Genomic DNA, 26,497 nt, shown 5'->3' with positions numbered 1-26,497 from the left:
AACTGGATCTAACACGACAGACGTGAAATTCCTTTAATGAGCTCCTAGAACATCCTTGTATGCCTCGCGTAATTCCAACACTACTAAAGACCACTAAGGACTTCTGTGTTTTGCCTTTAAAAAACAAGTGATACCAGAACTATTTTTTGCCGTACAGTACTAAGCCTCTGCCATAAAATTAAGCAGTGTTTTCTGTGTAAATAACTTCCATGGCTTAGAAATTTACAACTCAGAATCTTTAAAAAAATGTATACAACTCTATTTAGTAGCGATATTTATCTAGTCAGATAATTAAGATAAGGCCCATAAATATATAGTGTAAAAACCTGCCTTGTCCAAATTACATTTCCAGAAACGTGTTATATAGCTACTTTTACTGCCAAATTCACTGCTCCTAGTTTTAAACCGAGTTTGTGATGTCCACCTGCTTATCACATCGCTGAACTGATGACTTAATTTTGAGATCAAGGATTAGCTGATCGATTTCAAACGACTTACACTTCCAATGGAAATGCAATAATAGAATGCAACTTTAAGAACATGACCCTTGTAATTCCTTGATGCAAGCCAATTGCCTGCTACAGCTAGTATTAAATAAATACATTATTTCAATATAGGCATTATAAATCGTAAGACACGAAGCTATTGAGAGGTCCAACTCAAACTAGAGAATCTCGCTGTCTGGAAAACATGCCTGGTGTAATTGTCTTCTAGAAACGTTTCAGATGAAACTGGTTTTGTTCTAGTAGTGTTGATTTAAAGGTTACCCAGTCAGAGAGGCACAAAATGAGAACTCATTTTAAAATTTCTTTCTCACTGAAGCTTGCAAAGTGCATCAGCAATTAACAATTCCTATCACTTCTCCCAGTTCGCTGTGTGAAAAGGCTCAGAACTCGTCTTACAAATTGCTCTTTTGAAGATCAAAAGGAAGCTGAATTTGTCTGTGTGTGCTCTAGATGAGTTTGTAATTTACTGGAACTTTCAGAGAAGGCTTGGCAGCATGCTCATTTGACAGCCCCAGGGCACAGGATTCAGGGGAGCTCTGTGACTCTTCCCTTCTGAGTTCCTTCCTTGCCTTTAATTGGCACCTCATTAGAAATTAATGAAAATGACATCCTCTGTTCTTCCTGCTCTAGGCACAGAACGCTACAAAAAGGCCCATCACAATTCATAACACATTCAATTTATATAGCAATGGTTCTTAAGCATTATTTATGAGATGTGAATTTCTTGTCAGCAGTTAATAACTTGTACAGAGTGGAAGCAGAATGAAAAGAGTTCTTGCAAGTATGTGTGTATGCGTGCACGAAAATAAACAATCCTTTCTACAGCTGAAAAATGTTGAGTTTGATATTAAAGAAGCCTTACTGAAACTCCCTACTCAGTAGTAAATTGTTTTTCTTCGAGGCAAAGCCCTGCGGCACTGTCAAATCTGCATAAAATTCCCTGTAGTGTCAAGGGAACGGGTTCAACAGCACCACCTCTCTCTGGACAGGTCTTACAAGAAACAGTAGACTCAACACAGCAGTTTCCCAAATATCTCAGGATCAGGCATGAAGTCTTAGGTGTAAAAAATGAGCCCCCTCTCTGCTCTGTTTTAAACAGGTTGTGCCCTGTTTGACAAGACAAAAGGGTCTTATTTAATAAAGTTTAAAAACATTATTAATCAATGGAAGGACTTCTAAAAGTTGCTTTCAACTTCATTGCTCTTGCATAGCTCTCATTTTTTAGAATGAAGGAAAGATTAATGATGTAACATATACAATAACGTAAGTCGTTTTCTCTTCAGTTCTCCCCAAACTTGTAAGGCTCTCTTACTCCCAATATTAGGGTAGATTTTTCTGTCTATGTCAGTAAGGTACTTGCAGGCACCCTCATTCATTTGATGTGTGACATAAGCAGATGAAGAGCAGAAACTGCTGCCGTAAGTCTGAGCAGAAAGAGCCAAACCAAACTGTCATTGATAGTACTGAATTTCTACAGTTATACATACATACATATATATATAGTTATACATACATATATATATATATATTTCTTACTGGATACTTCAAAGTATCCAGACATGATTTCCATAATAAGCATTTCAGTATTACAGTCATTGGTTTCATGTTTGGTGGCTTCACAGATAGTGTGTGTTAGTTCTATGGCAGTGCTCCAGTGTTTGAAATGAAGCCTGTCTCATGTCCAAAAGAGCATACAGCAGTTATCTCTAATGGTTACGGACAGACAGATATTGAAGAAAAGAACAAAGGATGACATGGATTTTTTTCAGCTTTCTATCATTTCACTTGATGTTACTTATTCAATAGAGAATTCATTATCTCAGTCTTTGTAACCAGCTTAGCCAATCCTTTCTTTTCCCACTGCTGCTCAGATGGACTTGCCTTCTACTCAGTAAACATTTTAATACAATATTGTACATAGCACAGACGCAATGTGAATTGCACCTGCCTATGCAAATCCTTTGGCAATTATCCCCCTTGCTGAGACGTGATAAAGCAACTGAAACTTCTCCAAATGTATCAATACAAACATGGTCAGGAAGTGCAAGTGTAAGCTTTCAATACATGACTATATGAAAAAAAATAATTAGCAGGTAAAACTACCACGTGCATTATCACTAGCTCCGATGAGCACATTATAAACCAGGTATGGGCACAACTGTTGCATAAAGGAGAGAGCATCTCCTCTAGAATCTAGTCACATTTACTGTTCCAGAAAAATTATTTGTATCTAATATGAAACCCCACGTTAGCTACCAGCATGAGATTATCACTCTCAGTTCAGTTAGCTGAACATCATCATCAACTATGGAAAAATCAGGTTGAATGATATTAAGTGTATCACGAACAACAATGCTTCCCCCCCATCTCTTTAGCTGATCATAAGAAGGAAAACATTTTCAATTAGAAGTTTTTTTTTTTGTTTCAACTTCTTAATACCAATGTAATTATAAAATGCATAATGTAGGTGCTGACCTATGTTTCTTTAAGCTCTGTAAGAAACCTGTCATCTTTGCATATCCACTGATGCGCTTTGTGTTTCTTCTGTCAAGTGAGCATGGCACTCTCCTGCCTTACAGGGACTTCTGAAGCTTAATTCATTAATATCTAAGATCTCTTGAGACAAGACAGTACAGCAGGGCTAAAATTTTAAAGGGGAAATTAGACAGACAGGAACTAATTATAACTTTTGCCACCAGCGGAAGTTATAGCTTCTATTTAAGATACCTTTGAAAGATGTAAAATGCAAGGGTTCCCTGTATTTCCACCTCTAATACAGATTCGAGCACCGCTGTGGTAGAAAGCCAGAGTACTCACCACAGCGACATGATCCCAGTTCCTGCTGTACTAGCTCCAGTTTTGTTTGGCACTGGAAGCATCGACGTCTACTCTTCTGTTTGGATCGACTGGTTTCTTCAGGCCTGTCATTACTGTCATCCAGTAGCCGTGGCCGTTTCACAGGAGAAGCCTCACTCTCCGACTGTGAATCTGTTGTATTCACAAATATTTTAGGAAAAACATTAGAACTTCCTCGCTGAGGCATCCCTTCGGGCAGATTGAAGGTATATTGCTTTCAGCTGGGGTCACCACCAAGCAGCTTGATACTTCCCATTCTATCGCATGCATACATTTTCTGAACAATCACCATGAGCATCAAGTAAGGGACAAATTATTTTTGTTCCCTGTGAGAACCTCTCCTTGTTGACAATACTGAATAGAAAGTGAACTGATTAACTTCCTTCCAGCCATGGCTAGGTTGCATAGAGATGCATGTAGAGTACCAACCATCCTAAACAATTGCAGGCTTCATTTGTCATCTCATTTAGTTTCTCCTATGTGCCTTCGTTCTCCCTCCACAAACAAACTGAACTAGGCTTCTGATGAAAAATAATCAAAAGCAGATTCGACCTATTTCCTCCCTGGGCAGAAGGAAGATTTTTAAGGCACAGCATGTAAACTGTCTCTCTTATGACTGAAGGCTTTACACGAAAGCACCATACCGTGCTTTCCCCTCTTTCCACATGGATAACAATTTAAATGTAAATTAGTATACACCAACAATACAAACGAAGACCAACCTGTACATGCATGCTCTAAATCCAAAGTGCCAGCCATTTTAAAAGAATTAGTCAGAATACCATTTGCATTAATAACTTGATCTATATAAATTTCTGCTTGTAAGAAAATAGTTTGTGGAAAACATCCTTCTCTCAGAAGATACAAATCAAGAGGTGCTGCTTTAGTTAAAAACAAGCAAATCAGTGATCCCTGTTGGTATTTTGTTGTGGGTCAGAGTTGCCACACAGGTGCTAGCGAAGAGTTCAAGGTAAGTTGCTACCACTCTCAAATTTAGCCTTTAACCTAAGAAAGACCCTTTTAAAATATGTTTCCTTAAGAAGTTAAAGTTCAGGAATGTGATTACTACTTCAGGCAACATAGTGTTGCTTTTTTCTTTTATATATATATGTATGTATATATATATATTTTTAAACAACGTAGAGTGCTTTGGCTGGGGCTCTAGAGTCCTGAAGGAAATGTGCAGTACTGGCTGGAACCTGCAATGCCCAGACCTTATTTTTGTGGCATATCGGAGGCAGTGGATTTCAGCAGATCTGCTGCTCTGCAGTCTGAGTCAGGTCAGGTCAGACAGACACTTCCCCTCCCAAGACTGTGCAGAGCTGACTCAAACCTGTATTTCCTTTTTTAATAGAAACTGAGAATAATTTTAACCCCAACTGCACTAAAAAGTTACATTGTTCGTAGTAGTGTTGCAAGGAGAGCAACTGCTGAAAGCCATTACTGCAGTGGGTCAGCATTCTACTGCAGGATGGTGATCAAGGAAAAAAAACATTAGTTCATTTAAACCCATTTTTAAAGGAAATTAATCTACAGGTAAAACGGTAACTGTATTTTTCTGGGAGGGCTTTACCCTATCAAACTTGTTTTTGCCTTTATTTTAAATTTCTGTTGTATGGTGTCCTGTGCTTACGGAAGAGATGTCTACTTTGTGTTAGCTGTCCTGGCTTATCCACGAACATTTTTCAGAATTTGAAGCATTTTACTTAAGGCTAACTTGAATACCTCCTGTAAAGTAAGTTCCGATGCAGGAGCTGAGAAAGACAGTAATTTTCCAGGTATCACTCTGCAGAAATAACTGCTGTGGCTAAAACACCGCCCATATCCTTGTTATTTCAATGATTTTATCTGGTCCACTGCTTACGCACTTCTCCCAAACCAAATATCTACTGCAGCTGGACCAGGAACACCTGCTAGCCTCTCCCTCTCCAGGTGATGCTCCATTAACTTTCCCTGGTTCCTCACATGCAATAGAAACTAACTCACTTTTCTTTCCTGTGTTTCAGATCTCGTCTCAAACATTTTTACAGTGGTTGGAATCCAATGTTACAGCCATTATAAATATGCAACTTGCCTCACTTGGGTCTTCTTTCTTTCTGTCATACTGCTAAGACATGCTGAAAATGTGCCTGGTTTTTCAATACGTACAAACTCCCCGCATCTCACATTTCACAGAAAAGTGAGCAGCTTTCTGCACTGTACACAGGTGATAAGTTTTTATTAAGCTGCAATAATTCTATCTGATGTATGTCTCAATATAGCCTTCTTTTTGATCACTGTCATAGATTACAACTTACACCTTACAAAATACATCTATGTGGGCTAAACTAACATTCCGTACGTAACTTATTCCACCTCTGCATGCCTGGCTGTGCAGGAACGCTGACAATGAAAAGTAGCGCCTAATGAATTAACACATTTATGGAACAACTAGTCCTGTCTTTAATTAAATCTCTGCAGAAGATGATTTAAGAGAGAGTTCCTCTGAATAGACTGCAGAGATCCCGACTCACACTCCGAGGCAGCCATCCTATCGTATATAAACTATTTTTCCGAGTGCTTAGAGAAGTGGGCTAGCCATGAATGTAGCAGGGTGCACCTTTCAATACACAACTCATCCACTGTCACTGAGCTGAGGCAGGGTTCAGGAAAACTCTGCCACAGCCCACCTCATTGTCAAAGGTGGGGAGCTACACAGTTCGTAGTTTATTCATTACTCAGAGAAACAGATACGATGCTATTTTGAAATAGCTGCTTCCCACACTTCTTTCCTTTTGGAAGCACACGCCGATCTGGTACTTCTCAAAAGCGAATTTTGCATTCTACATTGAGCCTATGGAAAACACGGTCTTGTGCTTGTTATAAGTCCAAATATGGAATTCATGCATGTGAGCCAACCAGTGTCTAATCAGTTAATGAAGTCATGTGCCTTAATGAGAAAAATAGCTACCTCAAGTCAGGCTAGTAGCCCTTTAATTACAATATTCAATTATACATTTCCTGTTAATTGGTAATGACTAATTGAATATTAACATAAGTTGACTAATATGATAGAAATGAAAGATTACATATCTGATTTTTAAATGTGTATCTGAGCTAACACTGAGCTAACTGAGCCTAACTCTCAGGGACAGCTCCAGCAGTCCCACTACCGACTGCACAACACCCTCAACGCACATGCTAATACTGCAAAATGGACCAACCAATACATGTGCTTACATCTTCTTATGGGTAGGTACAAGGAACAAAGAGAAAGCACAGAGCAGAAATCAGAACTTTTGGTGTGCTTTTTCTTACACATCACGTTGCCTTTCACAATACTGACGCAAACAATGCTGGATGCAAAATACAGCTTCCAGCACCTGCAATCTTGCAAGACGAGATTTCAGAGAGCTGATAGAAAATGGCAATTATCATTCCCAGCTTTACTACCTGGATTGCAGAAAAAAAATAGGAACAGAATAAAGTGCTGCAACAAGAGTTAAGGGTAGACTCTCAGTATAAACTATTAAGCAATCAAAAATGGCTAAGGATTCTTTCAGTCAGTAACAGTTTTCCTTAGAAGGATGATTCGTGCAACGAGAATTACCTCTTCCTCTGCTTTTAAGAAACATTTTCCACGCTCAACTTGCATTTTAGGCTTATACCTAAACCAACAAATCCTCTGAGATAAAAAAGGGATGCTTTCCTTTTACCTGCAGTTGTCAAAACTGTAACATTTTTTCTGAAGAAAAACAACAATAGATGTAAGAAATTTCACAAAGAAATTTCTCAGCTACAGTAATTCTGCCATCGTCACTTCCCCATTGCAACTTTAATTTTGGAGTCAAGAAATAAGGATTATTCTCATCTATGTCTGAGGATGCAGATACATCTCATTATGGCATTTTTTATCAAGCTCCCATTTGAAATATGAGAACGAATTTATCTGAGCAAGATTTAAACTGGAGGCTTGACTAGAAACGACGAGTACTGTTCTTAGAAATTGTGTTGTGCCTTGGACAGAAGCTCACATTTGCTCCTCACTGTCACTGTTCTTGTCTTCATTATTCATGTTCCCCTCAAAATCTTCCAAATAAATTGTGTTACGACTGTCAGAGCTGAATCCCAGTCTCTCTCAATCTCCTGTCAAGGTGGAGCGTGTGGGCTGCATACCCCTGGCTTCGCTAACAATCAGTGGCTCTTTCATGGCATTTGGGGAAGAGGTGGGGAGCTGTAAGCCCAGCAGAGACGTGTGCTGAGAAAAGGTAACAGGCAGGAAGAAAGAGATGGGAGACTAGTAAGGGAAAAAGAAGCCCTCCTCTGTTGCTGCTTGCTTCAAGAATGAAATGAATCTGTTTCATCTCTGGTTTGATGACAGCTTTTGAGGCACTCAATCACGTTTTCTTCTTTTCATAAAGAACCCGTCACACTGACAGACTGGCATTTATGATCTCAACTGCCTGTCCAAACACCAGTAACAGCAATAATTAATGAACCCTCCAACATCACTGCCATCTACTCTGAAACCATTTTGAAAGGAGCTTGAGCTGTTAAAACCTCTGTCCATGAAGAACCTCACACAGTCACAGCCAATAACCACGTAACAGGGATTAACTTGAGTTGGAGCAATGTCTTGTCTCCAGTTTCTTGCCCCCTCCTCCCTCTTTTCTTCTTCATTATTCCATTTTTAGATGAGGGATTATTTAATTCCCCGGCATGTTGACTATGCATTAGAAATTTCATCTAGAGGAAACTGCATCTTTACAAATCTTTCCTATTACATTTACCAGAATCATTATTTAAAATCATCTCCTCTACTTCAAATGAACCTAAAATTAAGTTACTCCAAAACACATTTGCTTGTTGACTATTAATGAAGAGAGAGAGAAATTCAAGATTAACATCTTATGAGCAGAGTTTGCCAGCGATGACCCCAACAATTCCTCCCCGTTGCTGTTTCATGCTGTGAAAACACTTATTTTGAAACTCTGGTATTTACATCAAGATGAGCATCTTGTTCCCTTGTGCAATCAAGACTGCATGTCGGAGCTGTGTCACAAACCGAAGCATACACCTCTGTCGAAGCACTCACAAGGAATTTGTTGTGTGAATTCACCTCAGCTTTCCTTAAAACACTGCAGACAGATGCCTCAAATACTTACATAGACCCTTCAGGAACGTTTAACCACACAACCTCTTTCTACCATTGCTGCAGTGCCGTTAGCATCCCCATTTCACTCATTTTTTCCCCCCATGTAGAGTTTAAAAGCAGTTATGATGCTGTAAAGCTCACTGTCCCATCACAAGGTGGAGCTATAGGATACCCCCTACGGAAGTCAAATCCTATCAGCCCCTCCCTTCTTTGCCTCAGGAGGCTCCCAGTGAAATCACCCTGAAGACTATAAATAACCCCAAAAAGCTGCTTTACAGAAATTATGATTTCCATGCTAATTAACAAAACCAGTCAACACCAGTTGTTTCCTACGGCCCTAATGAGCAAAACCAACCAACCACCCTACAGCAATGAAACCAACAACTTCAAACTTTGCTCCTTGAGATACACAATGGAAAGAGTTACTGTAAGACATTCCACATCTGAAACACCACTGATGTTCTTCTGACTCTGCTAGCAAAACACGCCTTCCCCCCTCCCTCTGCCAAAACATTGATTTTAGTAACTATCCATTTACACATAAAGCATTTTATTTTTATTTTTTAAACTGTAGGGGAGGATCCAGTACCGGGACAGGTTGCCCAGAGGGGTTGTGGATGCTCCATCCTCAGAGGTGATCAAAGTCTGACTAGACATGGTGCCTAGCTTGCTGTAGGTGACCCCGCTCTCAGCGAGGACTACATGATCTCCATAGGCCCCTTCCACTCTCAGTTATCCTGTAATTATGTAATTTCTGGATGGGAAGATGAATATATATATATATATATTGCACTAATATATAAATATATGCACTAATTCCTTCTTAGCTCTCTTACGTTTTTTTCCTCTAAGCCTGTGTTGTTGGTACTACCATCAGTCAAAAGGAAGCATGCTGTAACTGCAGGGTAACTTAATGAGGCTATTAACTGCCATCTCTAATGAAACGGAAGAGACTAATCTGGTAACTTAGATGAACAAAACGCAAGTTGAAATTGCATGACAGTGAACTACATAGGATACTGCATGCATTTTATGCAAGTTATAATTAGAGTGAGAAAATGCATATTATTCTTTCTTGTCAAGAAATTTCATAATTGCTAAATTAAGCAAGAAGTGAATTAGTTTTCATCTCATATTTAGGCTCCTGTACTTCATCTGCCTCATGGTTAAATTCTTGCCTTACTCCCTTCCCTATACACTCTCTGATGTCAGTATGGCTTCAGTTAATGGAAAATGTTAATTTATTTCTTAAGCGTTTTTACTTATACACCCAATTAGTTCAAACAAGTACAATATTTGAATGGACTCGGGCACCTGCACTGTCCAGTTCCTTTGATGGATTAGCATAGTGCATATTTCAAGTCATTGGAACAGTTTGTAAGGCACTGGCCACCCATACTGCTGCTGAGTGGAGGAAGGATCTTGCTTATTTAAAGACCTAGGCCGATGGGGGTCATTCCCTGAGTCACGTCAAAAAGCGAGGTCTGTAAACTTCTAGAGCCCACAACATCAGAGCGGTTTGTGCAGGCAGAAGAGGTTGGCCGGTCCTGCTGAGCACTCAGCCTGCTGATTGCTGCCCGTCTCTCCTGCTGGGAGCGTAAACATTTGAAGAAAGTGTTTATATTTCATGCATTTTAGATAATGTATTTTAGCAATTTAGGGTTAGGGCTGGGAGAGGGACAAAGATTCTGGTGACGCTGAATCATAAGAACAGGATTATAAAATGAAGGAATAATGAACAAGTATAGAGAGCTAATTGGAAAAACAGAACCTTAAAAAAGGAAGAAAAAAAGCTACAACACAGGAATATACATGATGAAAAAGTTATGAAGGCAAATCAAACATCCCAGGCATTCCAGAGCACCTGAAACCTACTTTCTAGTATTCAAATATGCATATTTACATATATGAATACATTTGTGCAAACGTACAAATAAGCTTACACTGGCTCTGGTAAAATGGGAAATTTGAAAGCTGTTTTGTTTTTGCTGACTTAATTGAGAGCCCTCTTATGCTTTGTGAAGTTCTCTAAAATTGGATTAACATGAATAGGTAATGCTATAAATATTGCAGATTTGCTAGTCAATTCAAGAGCGCATAAATAAGCAGTGCTGCTCTGCTTCAAAATACTAGTAGTATACTCCAGCTATGTCCTCATCAATCAAACAGTACACAGTATTCAGGAAAGTAATTCTTCAAACTAATAGCCTAAACCCCGTTCTATATAGAAACTACTTGCTCTGTTATTTTTCACTCATACACCGAGTTTTTCTGAGCGCACCCTTCCCCCATTGGCATAATGAGGGTTTTCCAAGGCTAAGACACCGATTCAGAAGAGGAATTGTAAAGAATTCTTGCCTGCTAGCGGTGAAAAAATATGTATTTTCAATATTTATCTTTCAAAAAAACCTTATTTGTCATTAACTGCAGAACCTGGGTGATGCCAACAGCAACAGAAATTTTGCGATGAGAGACTATCATTCCAAGGACTGTGTCTGACTAATGTTAAGAAAAATACCTGAAAGCGCTCGTATTTTGATAAGTACTTTACCGAATGCATTAAGTGTGAGTTCTGAAAAGTACAGTTTATCTACCTGCTAGTTTGTTTTCAATTCAGTTATTTTAAATAAAACATTAAAAGCAGTTTGTATTTTGTTATTTTTCCTAGCAATTTCATGGGGAAAACACAACCTGTCCTGGCACAGAATACAGTTTCTGCACACCTTATTGCTGTCTCCAATATGTCAGAAGTCAGGCTTTTACTGGGAAACTCTTACTGTTTAGAAAGGGGATATTTGGGAGCATCTAAACTAACCTGAAGACCAGACCTCCACAAAGAGGGAAGCAGAACAGATCAACAAACATACGAAGATGCAATAGTACATGCCCTGATGCCGTGTCTTGCGTCTTACACCTAGCTCATTTTCAACCTTCTTTGACTTCAGGATATTGGTCTCATTAGTTACTCCCTGAAGTTTACATTATGGATAATAATTTGGAACTGGAATAGGAAAATGAAGCAACTTTGGTTGCAAAACAACCAAAAAAAAAAAAAGAAAAAATTCTCATTTTGTATTAAGATACGTACTTTCCCCTGTTCATGCTTTGCGTAATTCCAAGAGACTAAAACTACTTCCATATAATTTTAAGGTCCTCATGAAAATTAATTTCTAAACAGAAAATAGTGAAAACTTGTACTTGAAGCTCTCTGATGTTCACTGCAATCAGTAGTTAGCAAATTTAAGTGTCCATGTGCTTTTAAATATGTTTCAGGCCAGAAAGTTAATGCTGAAGTGGTTGAACGAGCCTCGAGTGCAATAAAATACCAAATGAAAAATGATAAAAGCTCTATGTCTCATTTGCTCAAGCCCACCAATAAGAAAGTCGTCTTCCGGATCTGAACAGATCAGACCAAGGTGCTGCTTAATAACTGCAACACACTGGGGTAGAAACAGCTCGGTTCTTCAGGTTGGCAGGAGCAGAGGCCCTTGCAGGTCCCTGAAGTCAGCGATCGCAACCGTTCTCTGCAGCATTCTCCCTATCGTCTGGTCACCGAGCAAACCCAAACGGGAGTAAAGCAAACCCCATCTCCCCCAGTCCTGTTCCAACAGATATTTTTACCAAGTTTTAAGACGGGGTTACAGGTGGGAAATGCAGGACATAGGACCCCAATTCCTTTGTCCCTATAATTAACACAAATGCAAGTTATTTGAAGTTTTCAGCTGTGACTTTGTTATTAGGGGATGATGGCATTCTAACAGTCTGTGGGCAGATGCTGGCAATAAAAAGAGGAATTCAGAGCTGCTGGGATCATAAAGCCAAATTTGTATATTCTCTAATAATAAATATTAATCAGCTGTCAAAGGTCAGTTAAACTGATCACAGAGAGATCGCGATAGTTTAGAAAACTAATCATGGCCTGAAACTACCAAAAACGGATATAAAACTTTGTTTCATTTTATTCAAAGTATATATATAAAGAATAAAGTTACCTACTGTTTCAACAGATCCTAGGAGAAATCCTTTGTCACAACTCTGCGAGACTTTACTACAAAGGTGTACTCATATCTGAATTTTAAAAGATAACAATCTTGAAAACATACAACTTGGTACTTGGCAAGCATTTCACCCACCAGACTGAACCTTTCAACCACCTATCAGACCCAGCGGGTCCCCCAGCCCAGCCTCCTGCTTGAAGCAGGGTAACCCTAAAACCCAGGTCAGGTTGCTCAGAGACTTGTGCAGTCCCTGCTTAACAAACTTGAAAAATACACATTTCACAGCCTCCATGGGTGCCTGTTCCAGGACTAACGAGAGGGCAAAACCCTCTTCCCTTCATCTGTCAACTATGCTCTTCCTAACACAGCCGATCTTACTCTCCCATCATCTGGTACTGCCCTTAATTTGGCATTTGAAATCATTTTCCTATTGGCTTACAAATTAATGTGAACTCCTTCCAAGAGATCAGCCTGCCCTCTCGACTTATGCACATTATCCTCAAAGTTGTTTGACTTCCAATGCAGCCTTCTATTTTCATACCCCAAATTCCATTATGAAAACAGATGAAAAATTTGAATCAGAGCAGCAAAAAGAGATTAAGACAGGTGAAAGATGAGGAATGGACTTACAAGTAATCAAAAAAGCTGAACACAGGTTATTTTGTGAAGTAGTAGTGAAAAAGGAAGGTTCGAGTACTTACCCAAACAGCATGAAGAATATAAGAGGATGAATTTGGGTTATTTAAGAGAATAAATAAGGGCAGCAAAGTATCTGGAGGACCTTCTCCATTAAGATACTGGATCTGAAAAATTTCAGTCTGACTCTGAATGAACTTGACAACATGGGACAGCTATCAAATAGTTGGAGTTGCACAGAAGGATGTACCTCACCATCTGCTGAGAAGTTATACAGGCCAGGAGACCTTTTGTTCTTTTCCTAATAAAGGTTTGAATTATTATTTTTTAATTTTACAGTATTGAAGTGCTTTTCTTCCACTCCTCACAGGGGAGAAAAAGCTAATTTCTCATAAGCTATACACACCTGTATAACCCAAACCTACTTAAATCAGTACACTTTTCTGCCACATAAACCAGTATGCACCAAATCTCACCTTCCGTACAAGGTAGTTAAATATAAAGCTACGCTGATAGACCACACAATGGCAAAGTAGCAATCCTTTGTTTTTCTGTTGTCTTCAGAAAGGATGCACCACTGACATGGATACCACATTTGACTGCCCTATGTGTTCATAAGAACGTTCATCTGTTTTGGTACAACTTTGGGCAATACAACAGAACAAAATGGCAAATGTTATTAAGTATACACATTACCGTATTCATCTACTTATCCTATTCTATAATAGTAATTTTATTTTCTTTTTAAGACCTGCATTAGCCTGTCATAAATGGCTTTAACAGATTGATTAGAAAGAGGGGATTATTCCCAGAACAGGAATTACTAGCACTTTTATTAACATCCTGAAAACATTGCCTGTGGGTATTTCTAATTCCTTCTATATAGCATATGAAATAGTGCTTCCACAGTCATGTTACATTTGTTATCGAGTTGGCCACTTCAGCTGTCTGGCGTCCTCACTTTATGCACAATGCACAGGAGGAAGGGAGCACCTAGGAAGCAGTATGTGTGAAAGTTAATTTCAAATAAATACCAACCATGATCAGAATTGGTTTCTATTTGTCTTAGCTTAGTGTATTTTGACATAGGCAGATGTAAGTATTCCTGTCCTAAATTCTTAGGATGATAGAAAAATAATCTGTTTATTTTATCCTGGGTGTATTGAATAGACAAGGATAGAAGGCAGTGTTTTCACATGCTGCCATCATACTGCTGCACACCTTTTCATTTCTGAATGTTGTATTTTTCCCACTACTTTAGACAAAAATTCTGTTCAGAAGTAAACGGCATGAGTGATTAATGTATGAACTATGAAGATGCTTGCAAAACTTCTCTTTAGATTAAAGCAAGTACAGGCTAAATTTCAAGGCATTTTTTTTTCTCAGTGGCTTTGTAAAGAGATGATTTAGATGTCTAGCACAGAAATGTGCTAGACACTGTGATAGATAAAAGATCATGAAAGACTTTTCTGTGAATATTACCAATTACTGTGTGCTAACAAGCTCCTAAAAACTTTCCCAGGAACTGCTGAAGTTTTTATATCTCATAGGCAAGGATCATCACACCTACAGCTGACTCGTAACAAACTTTTTGATATGTTGACCCCAAACCCATCTCTTCAGACTCTCCAATGAGAGACAGTGGTTATGATAAATTTAGTCTAAAAATGCACAGGAGGTTTTCAGTGCAAAAGACAACCATATCCATAATGAAAGGAAAGACGACTGTATCATAATGAATGAGGGTGATTTTGTAAAACTGAACACTGTGGTACTGAAAATAAATCCTACAACTGCAGCAAGTCTGTAAAGTTGTTTACAGATGCGACTATTATGATCCTTATCATTAGACACATTTTAATCTACAATAATCGTAATCATCAGTTTGAGAAGGCTCTCAGATAGCCACTACTGGAAACTGATGCAAAGCGTGCGTGCAGAAAACACCAAACTCGTTTCAGCAGCAGAGGAAACCAACGTGTCTATCCAGATGCATATGGAAGCACAGAACAGATAATACAACACATCACGGAAATAGGTAATAAGATGAGATAGTAAAAACCCATCAACATACATCATCTGATCATGGTATAGTGTCATTTCCCAGCCTCTATTAGCTCTTGCTGCATCAGTGCAAGTCCCAGACACTTTATCCTGTTTATAATTGCTGATGAGCAGTAATAAGGCCTCCATGCCTCAGCTCCTGTCCGTTCCACTTCAGTGCCCACCTATTAGGTTATAACTTTTATTTACAGCCTTGCTTGATGTGGTGTTCTATTAGTACAGCTGGAAACTGAGCAGGGGAAAAAAAAAGAGCATCTCTAATGGGCACTATTATTGCCAGGGCTGGGTGATTTATAATGCTTCTTGAAGGCTGTTCTATCATCACTTTCCTCTTGGTGTGAGAGCTCTAAGAAGGTTGGATCTCTAACAGTGTCCTCCAAAAGTCAAACGCTGAAGAATACCTTAGAAGTCCCTAAAAGCAACAACAACAAAATATCTCTACGTTGTTTTGATGTTATAAACTCTGTTCACTGATCTTTCCTACAGTCTTTGCAAAGGCACTTAAGCACATCAGAGGAATAAAAAAAATCTAGTTAGTGGTGGACCAGGTCTTTTTGTCCTTACTCAACACATGCGGATTAAGAAAACGATCACACAAAAGTAATGGTTTCTTGGAGTCCGCTGTGGCTAAAAATTTGTCAGATTCCTATTTCCACAACCTGCCCTTTCTGTAACTCCTAAAAGGCTGTCGTCTTGATAGTCAAGATTCAGCCTCAAAGTGTCAGTATGAGAACATCAATAAACCTGAAACTTCAACAAAAAGGACCGTGCATCTGCTTAACTGCTTTGCTGAAGCAGGGGAAGAACTCTTTGCACCTTCTAGACTCAAACTTTAAACTAGAGAAGACACAGAGCATATGACAGATACTGTGATCCTGCACAAAATAAATACCACCATACCCATCTAGGACAGATATCTTCACAAAATGTAAGCTCTCTGCACATATATCTATGCAGAGTATTACAGATACATGTTTCTCAAGAACCACTACTGAGAAATAACGTATTTAAAAACTCACCAACTTTATGGATATAATCTATGGATTGACTGTATCATTACTGCATTTTAACAGTCTGCTTCTATTACTCTCTCTACCACACAATTAAAAATTAACTGAGCGCACTCAAACAGTTCCAGTGATTTTTTCCAGGTTTCTTTAAGCTGCATGAAAATGTTTTAAAACCTGGCTCTTTCGAATTGCATATTCAATCATCTTTAGGTTCCACAGCAGAAAAAGAAGAGTAATATGCTACATAGTACTGCACTTTCACAACACAGGCACCCAATATAAATGGGATCTGGATGCCCTACTGACTAGAGCAAGCCTCAGAGTATCTGCCATCAATCAGAACATTAGTTAACTATTAAGAAACAAATCAGAATACATAAAAAGCTATATACCAGGCCACAGTCCCATCTTTTTCCCTACAAAACCTTCAGACCACTGGCTCTCCGAAACCTTCAAGGCATCATCCAAACTAATGATTGCAAGTCCTTACTCATTCTTTTCATTATAATCCTTGTCCTATGGGCACACTTTGGAATATAAATACTTTTTACCACAGCAGTGACTCTGGCAAGGAGGAGGGAAAAAACACCCACCACTATTTGGTGTCATAATACAATTTTTTATCTGAACAGCTCCTCCAGCATGCAAGCTGACAAGTGCATGAGGTAAAAACTGTTTTTCGTAAAAGAACTTTTCCTGAGTCTTGACAGATTTATTGTTTTGATCTTTCTTCAATGGTTATATTAATGCTAATAAAATATGAAAGGTTTATGCCTTCCTTAATATCCTCCTGATGGGAACCCGCATGCAACATATGTAGGTCAAATTTCTAATTTTCTGTCTCAAATGCTGATATATGGCAGACTTTAGGGAAAAACTATGCTTGAAGGGAAAAAATTACACAGATGAATTCCACCAAAACATTCTTTCTTCAAAGCACTCTAGAGCAGAAGAAATGTTGAATTCTTACTGAAGAGAGGTTTATATGCAATGTGTGGTGTTGAAAAACATTCCTAGGATATTATTTAGGTGAATACGAGCAAAGGAGACTACACTGAAGCGAATGTAGTGTGAAATACTGACCTACATAGTCTGCTTCCTAAGCCTGAAGATATCATAACATTTCTGGCAAATATGTTATAGCCAATGTTTTCCTGTCAATTCCCGTATTTATCTCGATTCTCAAATGCAGACTTTACAAAGATATTTATTTCTTTTCCAAATGGCACTGAAAAGTTTGCTGAAAGCGCAAGCTCTGAAGAAAACTGCCACTCCTGTTAACAGGTTTATTAGTGTAGGGGACTACAAACAAAATATGCAAATTACTGAGCCCATAGTAAAAAAAAAATGAGGAAAAATGATACAATATAAAGCCAGTAGAATTAGCAGACTGAAGATTAAACTTGTGGCATCAAATTAAGATCTCCTTATTTTCTTGTTAAACACATAAAATGATTAACATACAGGCATGTAGGATAGCAAACATTAGCATAAACTAATAATAAGAGAACTACTGAGCAAAGTTAGCCAACCATTTAATGGCTATTTTTCAACATGTCTAGTAGTTTCAGTGGCTTTACTCTAAGGAGCTTTTACTGTCCTGTATGGCACCGCAAACAGTGGATTTCGTCTGCTTGCTAATCATATTTTTTATTTTTACTATTCATATAGTACTCTTAGTTTTCAATATGTATAACATCACAGAAACCTTTTAAAATATCCTGCAATGAAAATCAGAGTTAAATGCTACAACCACTAACACAAAGAATACACAATTTAGTAACACCATTGTGATGCAGATTCGTTTGCAAGGGAAACAGTGGCAAACACCCCTTGTTGTTTAGGTATGCTTCCATATCTACATGAAAAAGAATCCACAGTCTTCATATTCTGAAGAAGCTGAATCCAGCACCTTCCAGTGCCACACTTACAAAGTTCTCTGACAAACAGTATTTACAACATTGTCACAGATTATTGTGCATCACTTGAGAGCTCTGCACCTTCAGCAAGCACATGCTACTGTAGCTTCTCAAACTTCCTTCACTGCAGACCAAGCAAGCTAATACCATGCACACAGGGAATAACCACAGCTCAGCCAAATGTACAGTAGCTTGAAACAATTTTTGAAAGAATGACCTTAGAGGAAATTTACCTTTAACTCCTGAAAGAGCAAGAGTCCTTAATCAAATGGGAAGACATTTCCTTTCTGCATTCAATCCAGCTAAATTAGTATAATAATGCAAATATAGGCAAAAACTATTTTGGAAACACAGACTGCTAGAACATTAACACTACCTAGATGCCTGTCAGTGCCTCTCCACAGGAGATTATGGCTTTCCAAAACAGCGTTGGTGGAAAGGATCGTAGGAGTTCTCCTTAACCCACTGCAAAACCCAGGTCTGAAAAAACATCTGAGCCAACACAGATAGCTTGGGTTGCCTGCTTGAATGAGTGCTGGTATGATTCCTTACGACAGATCTGTTGCAGAGGTAGCACCTTCAGCCTGGCAATGACCTAACATATCACTAGCTCTGAGAGAGATCATCCAATCTATATCCTCCATGTAGAAATAAAATCACCAAAAAGACCCAAAGCAGGTAAAATTTAGTTTTGATTAAAGTAAACATCACCTGTCTCTACTGCATCTTCAATCATAAAACTCGAAGTTTTCTCCTTTGATACTTCACATTTAATGGAGTGATTTCCAGAACATTACAGCAATCATTACACTTAAATCAAACTAATTATTTATGTATTTCTTAGGTCTACAAAGGTTAACTGGAAACATAGTGTACTTAGGGAATTACTTTTGACCAGACTCTGATGAACCATCTTCCATACACATCCTTTTATGTTTATACATATTTTTCTGACGGCAAATCAACAATGTTTATTTTTGACATTCTCCAGGTACAGTTGCTACCCTTGATCATTAAACTGTATCTATACAGCCACATGTTACGCAAAATCCAACTTGTCAATCCCCACAAAACACATACCTGAGTCGCAAGATCTTTTGGTTGGTGTGGTTAATGAGGCATGAGCTGTACCTGTGCATGGCCCACCTGGAAACAGAGAGGACTGTAAGTCTCAAAATACCGCCTATATTTAACACTTAAAACCACATCACAATTATACTTAGAAATATAAATAAAACTTAGGAGGACTTGTCTTTGGAATGCATATATAGAAGTATTCTACTATTCTCAGTATCTCCTTCCCAGCCAAGTCTGAATACATCTTCAGCTGAAAAAAAAACACAGATGAGAAGTGGGGGAGAAGAGACAATTTATGTTATTACTTCACAAATATTTTAAGAGACAGTTTTAGGAAAATACACATTGTAGTTGCAATTTTTCCAGCGTTGACAAAAGGTGCTGTTTATGTTGGAACAAAAGCTAAAAACTTATCTAACCAACCCACAACTAACACACTGGAGGAACTGATCACTTCCCTTATGTCAACAGAAATCCTGTCACTGTCTCCAGTCAGATAATGACTTTGCCTCTTATCTTGTTCTCATTATGTTTTCAAAGTGTGGCACAAGCATATGCTAATGACCTCTTCCCATGCTGAAGTTTTTTGTTGAACTCTGGACTCTTGCCCACTCATCTGGTATCTGCTTGGTAGTAAATTGCTTTCTGGCTTTCTTCTCAACATGCATCATCATTGAAGAGTTCTCCAGAGATCTTGTTAAAATAGCAACCAATTCAGTGTATTCAGCAACTTGCAGTAATAATAAATAAATAAAAATAAAACCTACACAGTGAAGCCAAGATAACCTGAGAGTAGCATTGCCAGTGGTAATGATACATCATAGCTTTGATAATTGGATATTATAAATTGGATGATGTTAGAGAGCCTGAAATTAAGTTAGATCTAGTAGAGGTTTGGCTAGCAAAATACCAATAATCAAGTTTGCACTGGACTGCTGGTAATATAGTAGTACCATGCTGACAATACAACAGAGCTGAGTATTGTGACATGGTAAGCTTTAACGTAAGTCTTCACCCACTGAGAAACACTTTTTCCTTTTTTTTCTTCCATCCCTCCCGTTTTCGCACATCCAGAAAGCAGCACAGGCTTTGGCAATCTTTTTGTCTTTTTAAATATTTTTAAAATTTGACCTGGTAGTAAACTATTTTTGACTCTCTCAGAGATGTCCTTCCCCCTCTCTCCCCTTCATTTTTTTTCTTTTATTTCTATTTCTCTCAGTATCAGCTCTTAGGTAACTTTGTCTGCACTGTAATACTTGTAGCATCGTAACACTATAAAAAAAAACAAAAGAAACTTAAGCAATAGGGAAGGAAAGAGGTGAGGAAATTAATTTGGTGCATTTGATTTAAAATTAAACGCATTTGGGAGCAAAGATCTCACTAGTTTTACACTTGCAGTTTTTCAGAGAAAGACTGATAAGCTTTTTGTTCTTCAAAAAAAAAAAAAAGAATCCCTCTGGCAACATACACCATCTTGTAATCACACAAGAGGTAATCTTTAAAGTGATGGTTATAAAGGCAACCTGGTGAGGGTTCGGCCTGCAGGCAGACACTAGGTCATGGATTAGGGCCTGGCCAGGGGTTCAGCTAACCAAACAGGACACAGAGAACTACCGAAGGCGACAAAAGAAATATGCTGCATGTGACAGACACCTACATAAGCAGCTGAGATAAGTTACAGCCAGTGTTGTAAGGGACGGCTGGATTTTTCAGGTTTCGAAAGACGGGTTTGTGAGAAATGATATAATAAACCAAACCTGTTGTCCTAGCATACAAGAAGAGCCAAACTGCTGTTGCCATCCAGAGGACTGGGAGGCATGGGCTGGATGCCTTCCCTGGCCAACAGGAAAACATCCAGGACAGATGGAGCAAGCACCCTGGTATCACCATGCTGGTGCCCTTTCCAGGCCTGACAGCATTGCCAAGCTTTGTAACCCTTAGAAGCGGTCAAATAAACTCAAACCAGTTTTCATAACATATCTTCTTCCAGAATTCTTCTAGAATGTAAAAGAAAAAATGTAAAAAAAAAATCAGATCAATCTATGCTAGTAATACTACTGCAAAAGGCTCAGAAAAAAGGGCCTACTCTAGGATTAGGTGCATCTGGGAATATAAGATACTGCCCTGTTTTCCGTATCAAGAGTGAGCACAACAGTGCCGAATTTTCTATTGAAAAAATTTACTTACCATATTTTCTATTGGAACATTTTGGATACTTACGCTGAAAATTACACTGCCCATTTGTTAAGTCAGTCTCAGCTTTTAAAGATCAAATATACAGTGGTTGCATACACACAAAATATACAACAGGATATGGGATTTCAATGAACTGACCTTAGACCACAGCTACCTCTTAAGATGCAACAGCTCTTCATTAAATACTTAGTTACATTCCTCCAGTTTCACTAAATAGGCATTGGCAGGCACCATCACCATCGACTCTCCATAAGACTAATCTTACTGTACAATAATTATTTCCGTTAGTTTATATTTTCAGCATCTGACTAAATATAAGATCTTTATACTTTTCCGTCCCTAAAGTACAATAAGTTTGTATCTATTCTGCACTTCTCTGCATTAGAGTTTTTGTTTTATTTAATCTTCTCTCATTAGGTATTACCTTCATAGAGCTTTGATTTGTATAGCACAACATTAAGGTTTCAACAAAGAATATTTGGGGATTTGCATGCACATGCATGCCTAATGACAGTAGGCACGCACACTGCCTAATAACCAGTGAAGGCTTCCTGTCCTTCCTTCTGCTATTGTTTTTGTTCCATCATTAAAAATGTCATGCATAATTCAATACTATGTAGCATGGGCTTGACTGTGTAATTCTTCATGGAAGTCATTATATTGAATTTTTTGGTATACATAACATCCAATACGGCCATCTTATATTATTGGAAACAGCAGCACATTTTCCAGTTTTGATAAAAATTCTGCATGAGAGCAAAGCAAAGTCAGACAGTACAGCACCAGTCCTTCTTTGCTGTACATAAAGGTAGGCTTATTACTTAGCATGTTTCAGGATATATCTATACCTTTGTTCCCAAAAATAATTGTTTCCAGGGAATATGACTGTGATACACAAAACACTTCAGTGCACAGCAAGAGGCCACATGCCTAGCTTCTAACATAACCCAGAGGGCTGTACAGACTACTATTTTTCTCAATACAAGCAAGAGATTAAAATGGAAGAATAAAGATATCTTTCTATTCTATATCCAACTAACAGATTAAACAATAGCTTCTGCTCCTATTTTTTCCAGCGTGTGCCTTCTGACATTTGCAACTCCCTTTCCAAACAAAAGCAGCTGCTACCCAGCCATAATCTAATTCCAACAACAGAACATTAAAAATGCAAAAATACTAAAGAAATAATTGTGAGCATCACCAAGTCTGCAAGTTGAAAAGCAGAGTTAAGAACAGACAATACAAGATCTTTTAACTTGAACACTGTAATACACATAAAAGGTCTTGTTAATGTAGCTGCTATGTTTTTGATTTCTGATACCACTAGCTTCTTATGACTAACTTAACAGTACACTTAACACACCAATTGGGAAAAACAGGTTATCAAATTACTAAGAACTGTGCAGCTCAATAAATAAGTAAACATTTCAAAGCCATTTTCTCCGGAAAAGCTCTTAAGTAGTAAAATTTTATTCTGTATTACTTATATTTCTCTGTGTGTTAATATTATTAACTATTATAATTTTTTATTTATGTTTAAATTGACTTCTTGAATGCCATTCTGTATTGACCATCTCCCCTCCTGAAAGACTAATGATTGCCAAGTAGCACCTATCTTGCAGGACATACCCTGAGTCACGGTAACTTGTTATTTCCCCATTTTTGAAGTTTCTGTAAAGCAAAGTGACTCCATTGAGTCAGACTTTCCTGTGCAGGAAAGAGCAAAATCCTAGGGTAACCTCTCTTTGAACCCAGAACATTTGAGCCAGCTGTATTAGAACAGCACTGCAAATACAGCACTTGGAACATTACCTGTTAACCAGAGGAAGAGATGCAGAATGGAGTGAAGCCATGCTTATACAAGAGTACAAAGCCTAAGAGTACAATAACACATTGAAACAATTATAGATAACACAAAATCTGTAAGCCAGATAATGAATGAATGTGAAAAATAAGTTACAGAGCCTAAAGCTCAGTAAGATTTATTCGCAGTGGCAAAAATACACTTGAATGCTGCTTTGAGCCTTCAGTACTGTGATGGTTCTTCCTCTTCAGAAGAAAGTAGACCAGCTCTGTGTATGTAACAGGCAGGAAAAGGGTAATCATATAAGGGCTGAATATCCTTGGATAGCAGTGTTGTAGCCGTGACAGAGAGAAATGTTATGGCTATATGCAACATGGGAAAGAACACAACTTTGGAAACCCGTCCAAACCAGTAAATTAGCTGTGCATTTGCATTTGCTGAATTGGTACAGACACAATCTAATTAATCTACACAATTGAGTTTGAAAACAGACATTGATTACAAACACAAATACATAAACGGGAATGTAAATCTCTAAATTCAGCCTGCATAGATAGAATAGTCTCTAAGGAAATAAAAGCAAGAGAATTTTACAACATTTAACTACTTATCTGCTGTAGACCGTGTAAACTGCATGGTAATTTATGTCATGTCATTACGAAACAGATAAGAGGATTATATATATAACCACATACAAATATACACTTTTAAAAATCTAGTTGTACAAATCTGCCATTATTTACTTTTATGGATTTTTATTTACACACGGCTTTTGGAGAAAGAAACAAAACCAGTAGCAGCAAAGCAGTCCAGTTACATTTAACAACTGTAATGAAGTAAACCGACAGGATTCAGATTGCACTTTATTCCCTAACATTGTCTGACTCCATTACCTGCTTTTCCTCAGTTTCCCCATTTGTAAAGTAGACATGATACTTTCCCACTTTATAGCTGCAATTTGAAGTGCAAAAACAGGCTTTTGAAACTGGCAGTTAAGTTATATTATTAGAAATAATTTTTATATAACCTTGATAGCTGTGCAGCTCTAGCCCACATTTTTATTATATGACCGTGTTTCTGTTTCACGTTCCATGAGGTCCTTTCACTTTAATAAATGGGACCCTAGGATACACTGTCTACTCTGCAGTGTGAAGTGACTATAAATCAGACTGAACAATTAACAGTGGTACTATTCTGCTGGTCTTCATTATGTTTCAAAATTATCATGCTACAGACGTGGAAAGAAGTGTTCATTTCATAAATCTACATGCCAGACCTTTCCAGTTTATATGCTTAAGCCGTAAGAGCAACCAGAAATGTTCATTAGATAAAACTGGGACTGTAAAGATTTGATTAGAACTTAGACAAAGATCCTCAGTCATGAAATAATGATAAAGGCAACACTTCTACCGGACAGTTTTTTTTCTTTCAGATTTATAGCTGCCTGTATGTTCTGCATTGGCACCCAATACTAGTCATATTTCTCAAAGCATAACTCCAATAGCATCAAGCTCAGAACGGTTCTATATTTCAAAGCATTCTTGTAGAAAGTTGGCTTGAATAAATACTTTTAAAAAAGTGTACTTTGTGATAAATATTCAAAAAAATCCAGGTTTGATGATAAATCAAATAAAAAATTGAATTTCTGTTAATTCAACATTAAACAGTACCAAAAGGCTCTTCATACACAGTACGTTTAAAGAAAATAAAGTTAAAAAAACTCTTAAGATGGAGAATATCTACCATTATGTGACTTTATAATAAGTTTAAAAACAAACTCAGAAAACAGCTAGTTATTGTGGTATACAGATGCAAAACAACTGTGATATCAAACAACAGCCAGACGCATATTCTATACTAGTGGTGTGTTTTCTTTTGCTCTGACACAAGACACAAAATTGAGTACAAGAAGAAAGAACATGTGACAATCTTGTGAGTTTATAAGGAAAGTCAGAATTACTCATCACCATCATCTAGCTGTAGCTTTGTTCGTTATGTGAAGTTACAAGTTTAATTGCAGTATTAAATAATGTCGGTCAGGCAGGCTAGTTTTGTAGCCCAGCATAATGTCAGCAGTTACTGCATTCTTTTGTATCAGAAAAAAATCCCTACAAATTGGTATCTGAATAAATCAGGTTAGCAGCAAAACAAATTAATTTCAATGACCATCTATAACAACCAAGAGAAAAAAAGACTACTAGCTTGGTTTGTTTATACATTCAATGCATTATAAAAGCAGGCACACACATAGCTTTCAAATATGAGCCAGAAGAATTTCCCTGCAACCAGAATTAGAAAAAAGACCAAAAAAATACAGAAATGACTTGTATCACAATGAACAAGTGAATTCTCAAAGCCAGGCCATTTCAAATGCATGGAATCTGAGAGCAACTGTCATTTCAAAAAATCACTGTTCTTATTTAAAAGGCACAAAAGACAATTAAGCATATCACAATAAGAACTCAAAATACTTTGTAAACTCAAAATACTTTGTATTTTGAGAGCGTACATGTGAAAGTTGACATCTTTGACTCCCCTGACAAGCCCAAACAAAAATACAAAAACTGTAAAGTAGTTTTAAGTTGGTAGAAACCTTTTGCATGGTGTCAGAGAACAGGCTATTCAACAGAGGGGAAAAAAGAAAAAAAGGATGTGCTTGTTTATCTGTTTTTCATGAGGTTATGTTGAAAAAACTGACACAGGATTTTTTTATATTATTATTATTACTCATAAGACAGAAAAATATCATTACTTTTCTAGTACTGTGTACTGTAGCCTGTATTGCTTTTTACACAGTCATGCTTCAACAAGCCATGAAATTCAGAGGATAAACATCCAATAGGTACAGCAGAAAAAACAATCTCTCACCTTTCTGCCAGAGATCTTTTATAGAAGCCTGGTGCATCTGCGTCTCAGATGTAGTACCCTTTATGTTCACAAAGTAAATTTGGCAAAATAACTTCATAATTGAGTGTAACTCAGTGTTTGCAGCACATAGAAATGCTTAATAAAATTAACGTTTCAAAGCATTCTTTAAATTCGTCTTGCAAATTGTGCAGTTAAGCATTTGAGACAAATTAATGGTGTTGTAAATGCTTGACATGCAACAGTTTAAATCTTGGAGGCTTTATAATAACTAGAGAAAATTTACAGACATTCAGTCCTGATGATCACATTTAGGCTTCTAAAATTCAGCACACAGAGGTAAGGTGTGGACAGTAATAACCACCTTCTTTCTGGGCTGAAATCTCCTATGTATTTTTTTGACAGTTACAGCAATACCTCACATCTTTGTGT

The 26,497-nt window shown here is 37.8% G+C and overlaps 1 protein-coding gene across 2 annotated transcripts in view; it reads right to left on the bottom strand.

The window, feature by feature from the left end:
• ZFAND3 (zinc finger AN1-type containing 3) overlaps positions 1–26,497 on the bottom strand; it is a 135,347-nt gene that overhangs the window by 13,082 nt on the left and 95,768 nt on the right. For both annotated transcript variants that reach the window (XM_083831971.1, XM_083831972.1), the window contains exons 5-6: positions 19,204–19,269; positions 3,324–3,494 (exon numbers count right to left, since the gene is read on the bottom strand). In XM_083831971.1, the coding sequence (XP_083688097.1) occupies positions 3,324–3,494; positions 19,204–19,269 (237 nt within the window). The remainder of the gene's footprint in view (positions 1–3,323; positions 3,495–19,203; positions 19,270–26,497) is intronic.

The sequence above is a fragment of the Anser anser genome, assembly GCF_964211835.1.
Source record: "Anser anser genome assembly, chromosome: 3".
NCBI classification, from domain to species: domain Eukaryota; kingdom Metazoa; phylum Chordata; class Aves; order Anseriformes; family Anatidae; genus Anser; species Anser anser.
Note: the sequence above shows the minus strand (reverse complement) of the source record. Positions and strands in the feature narration are given on the sequence as shown.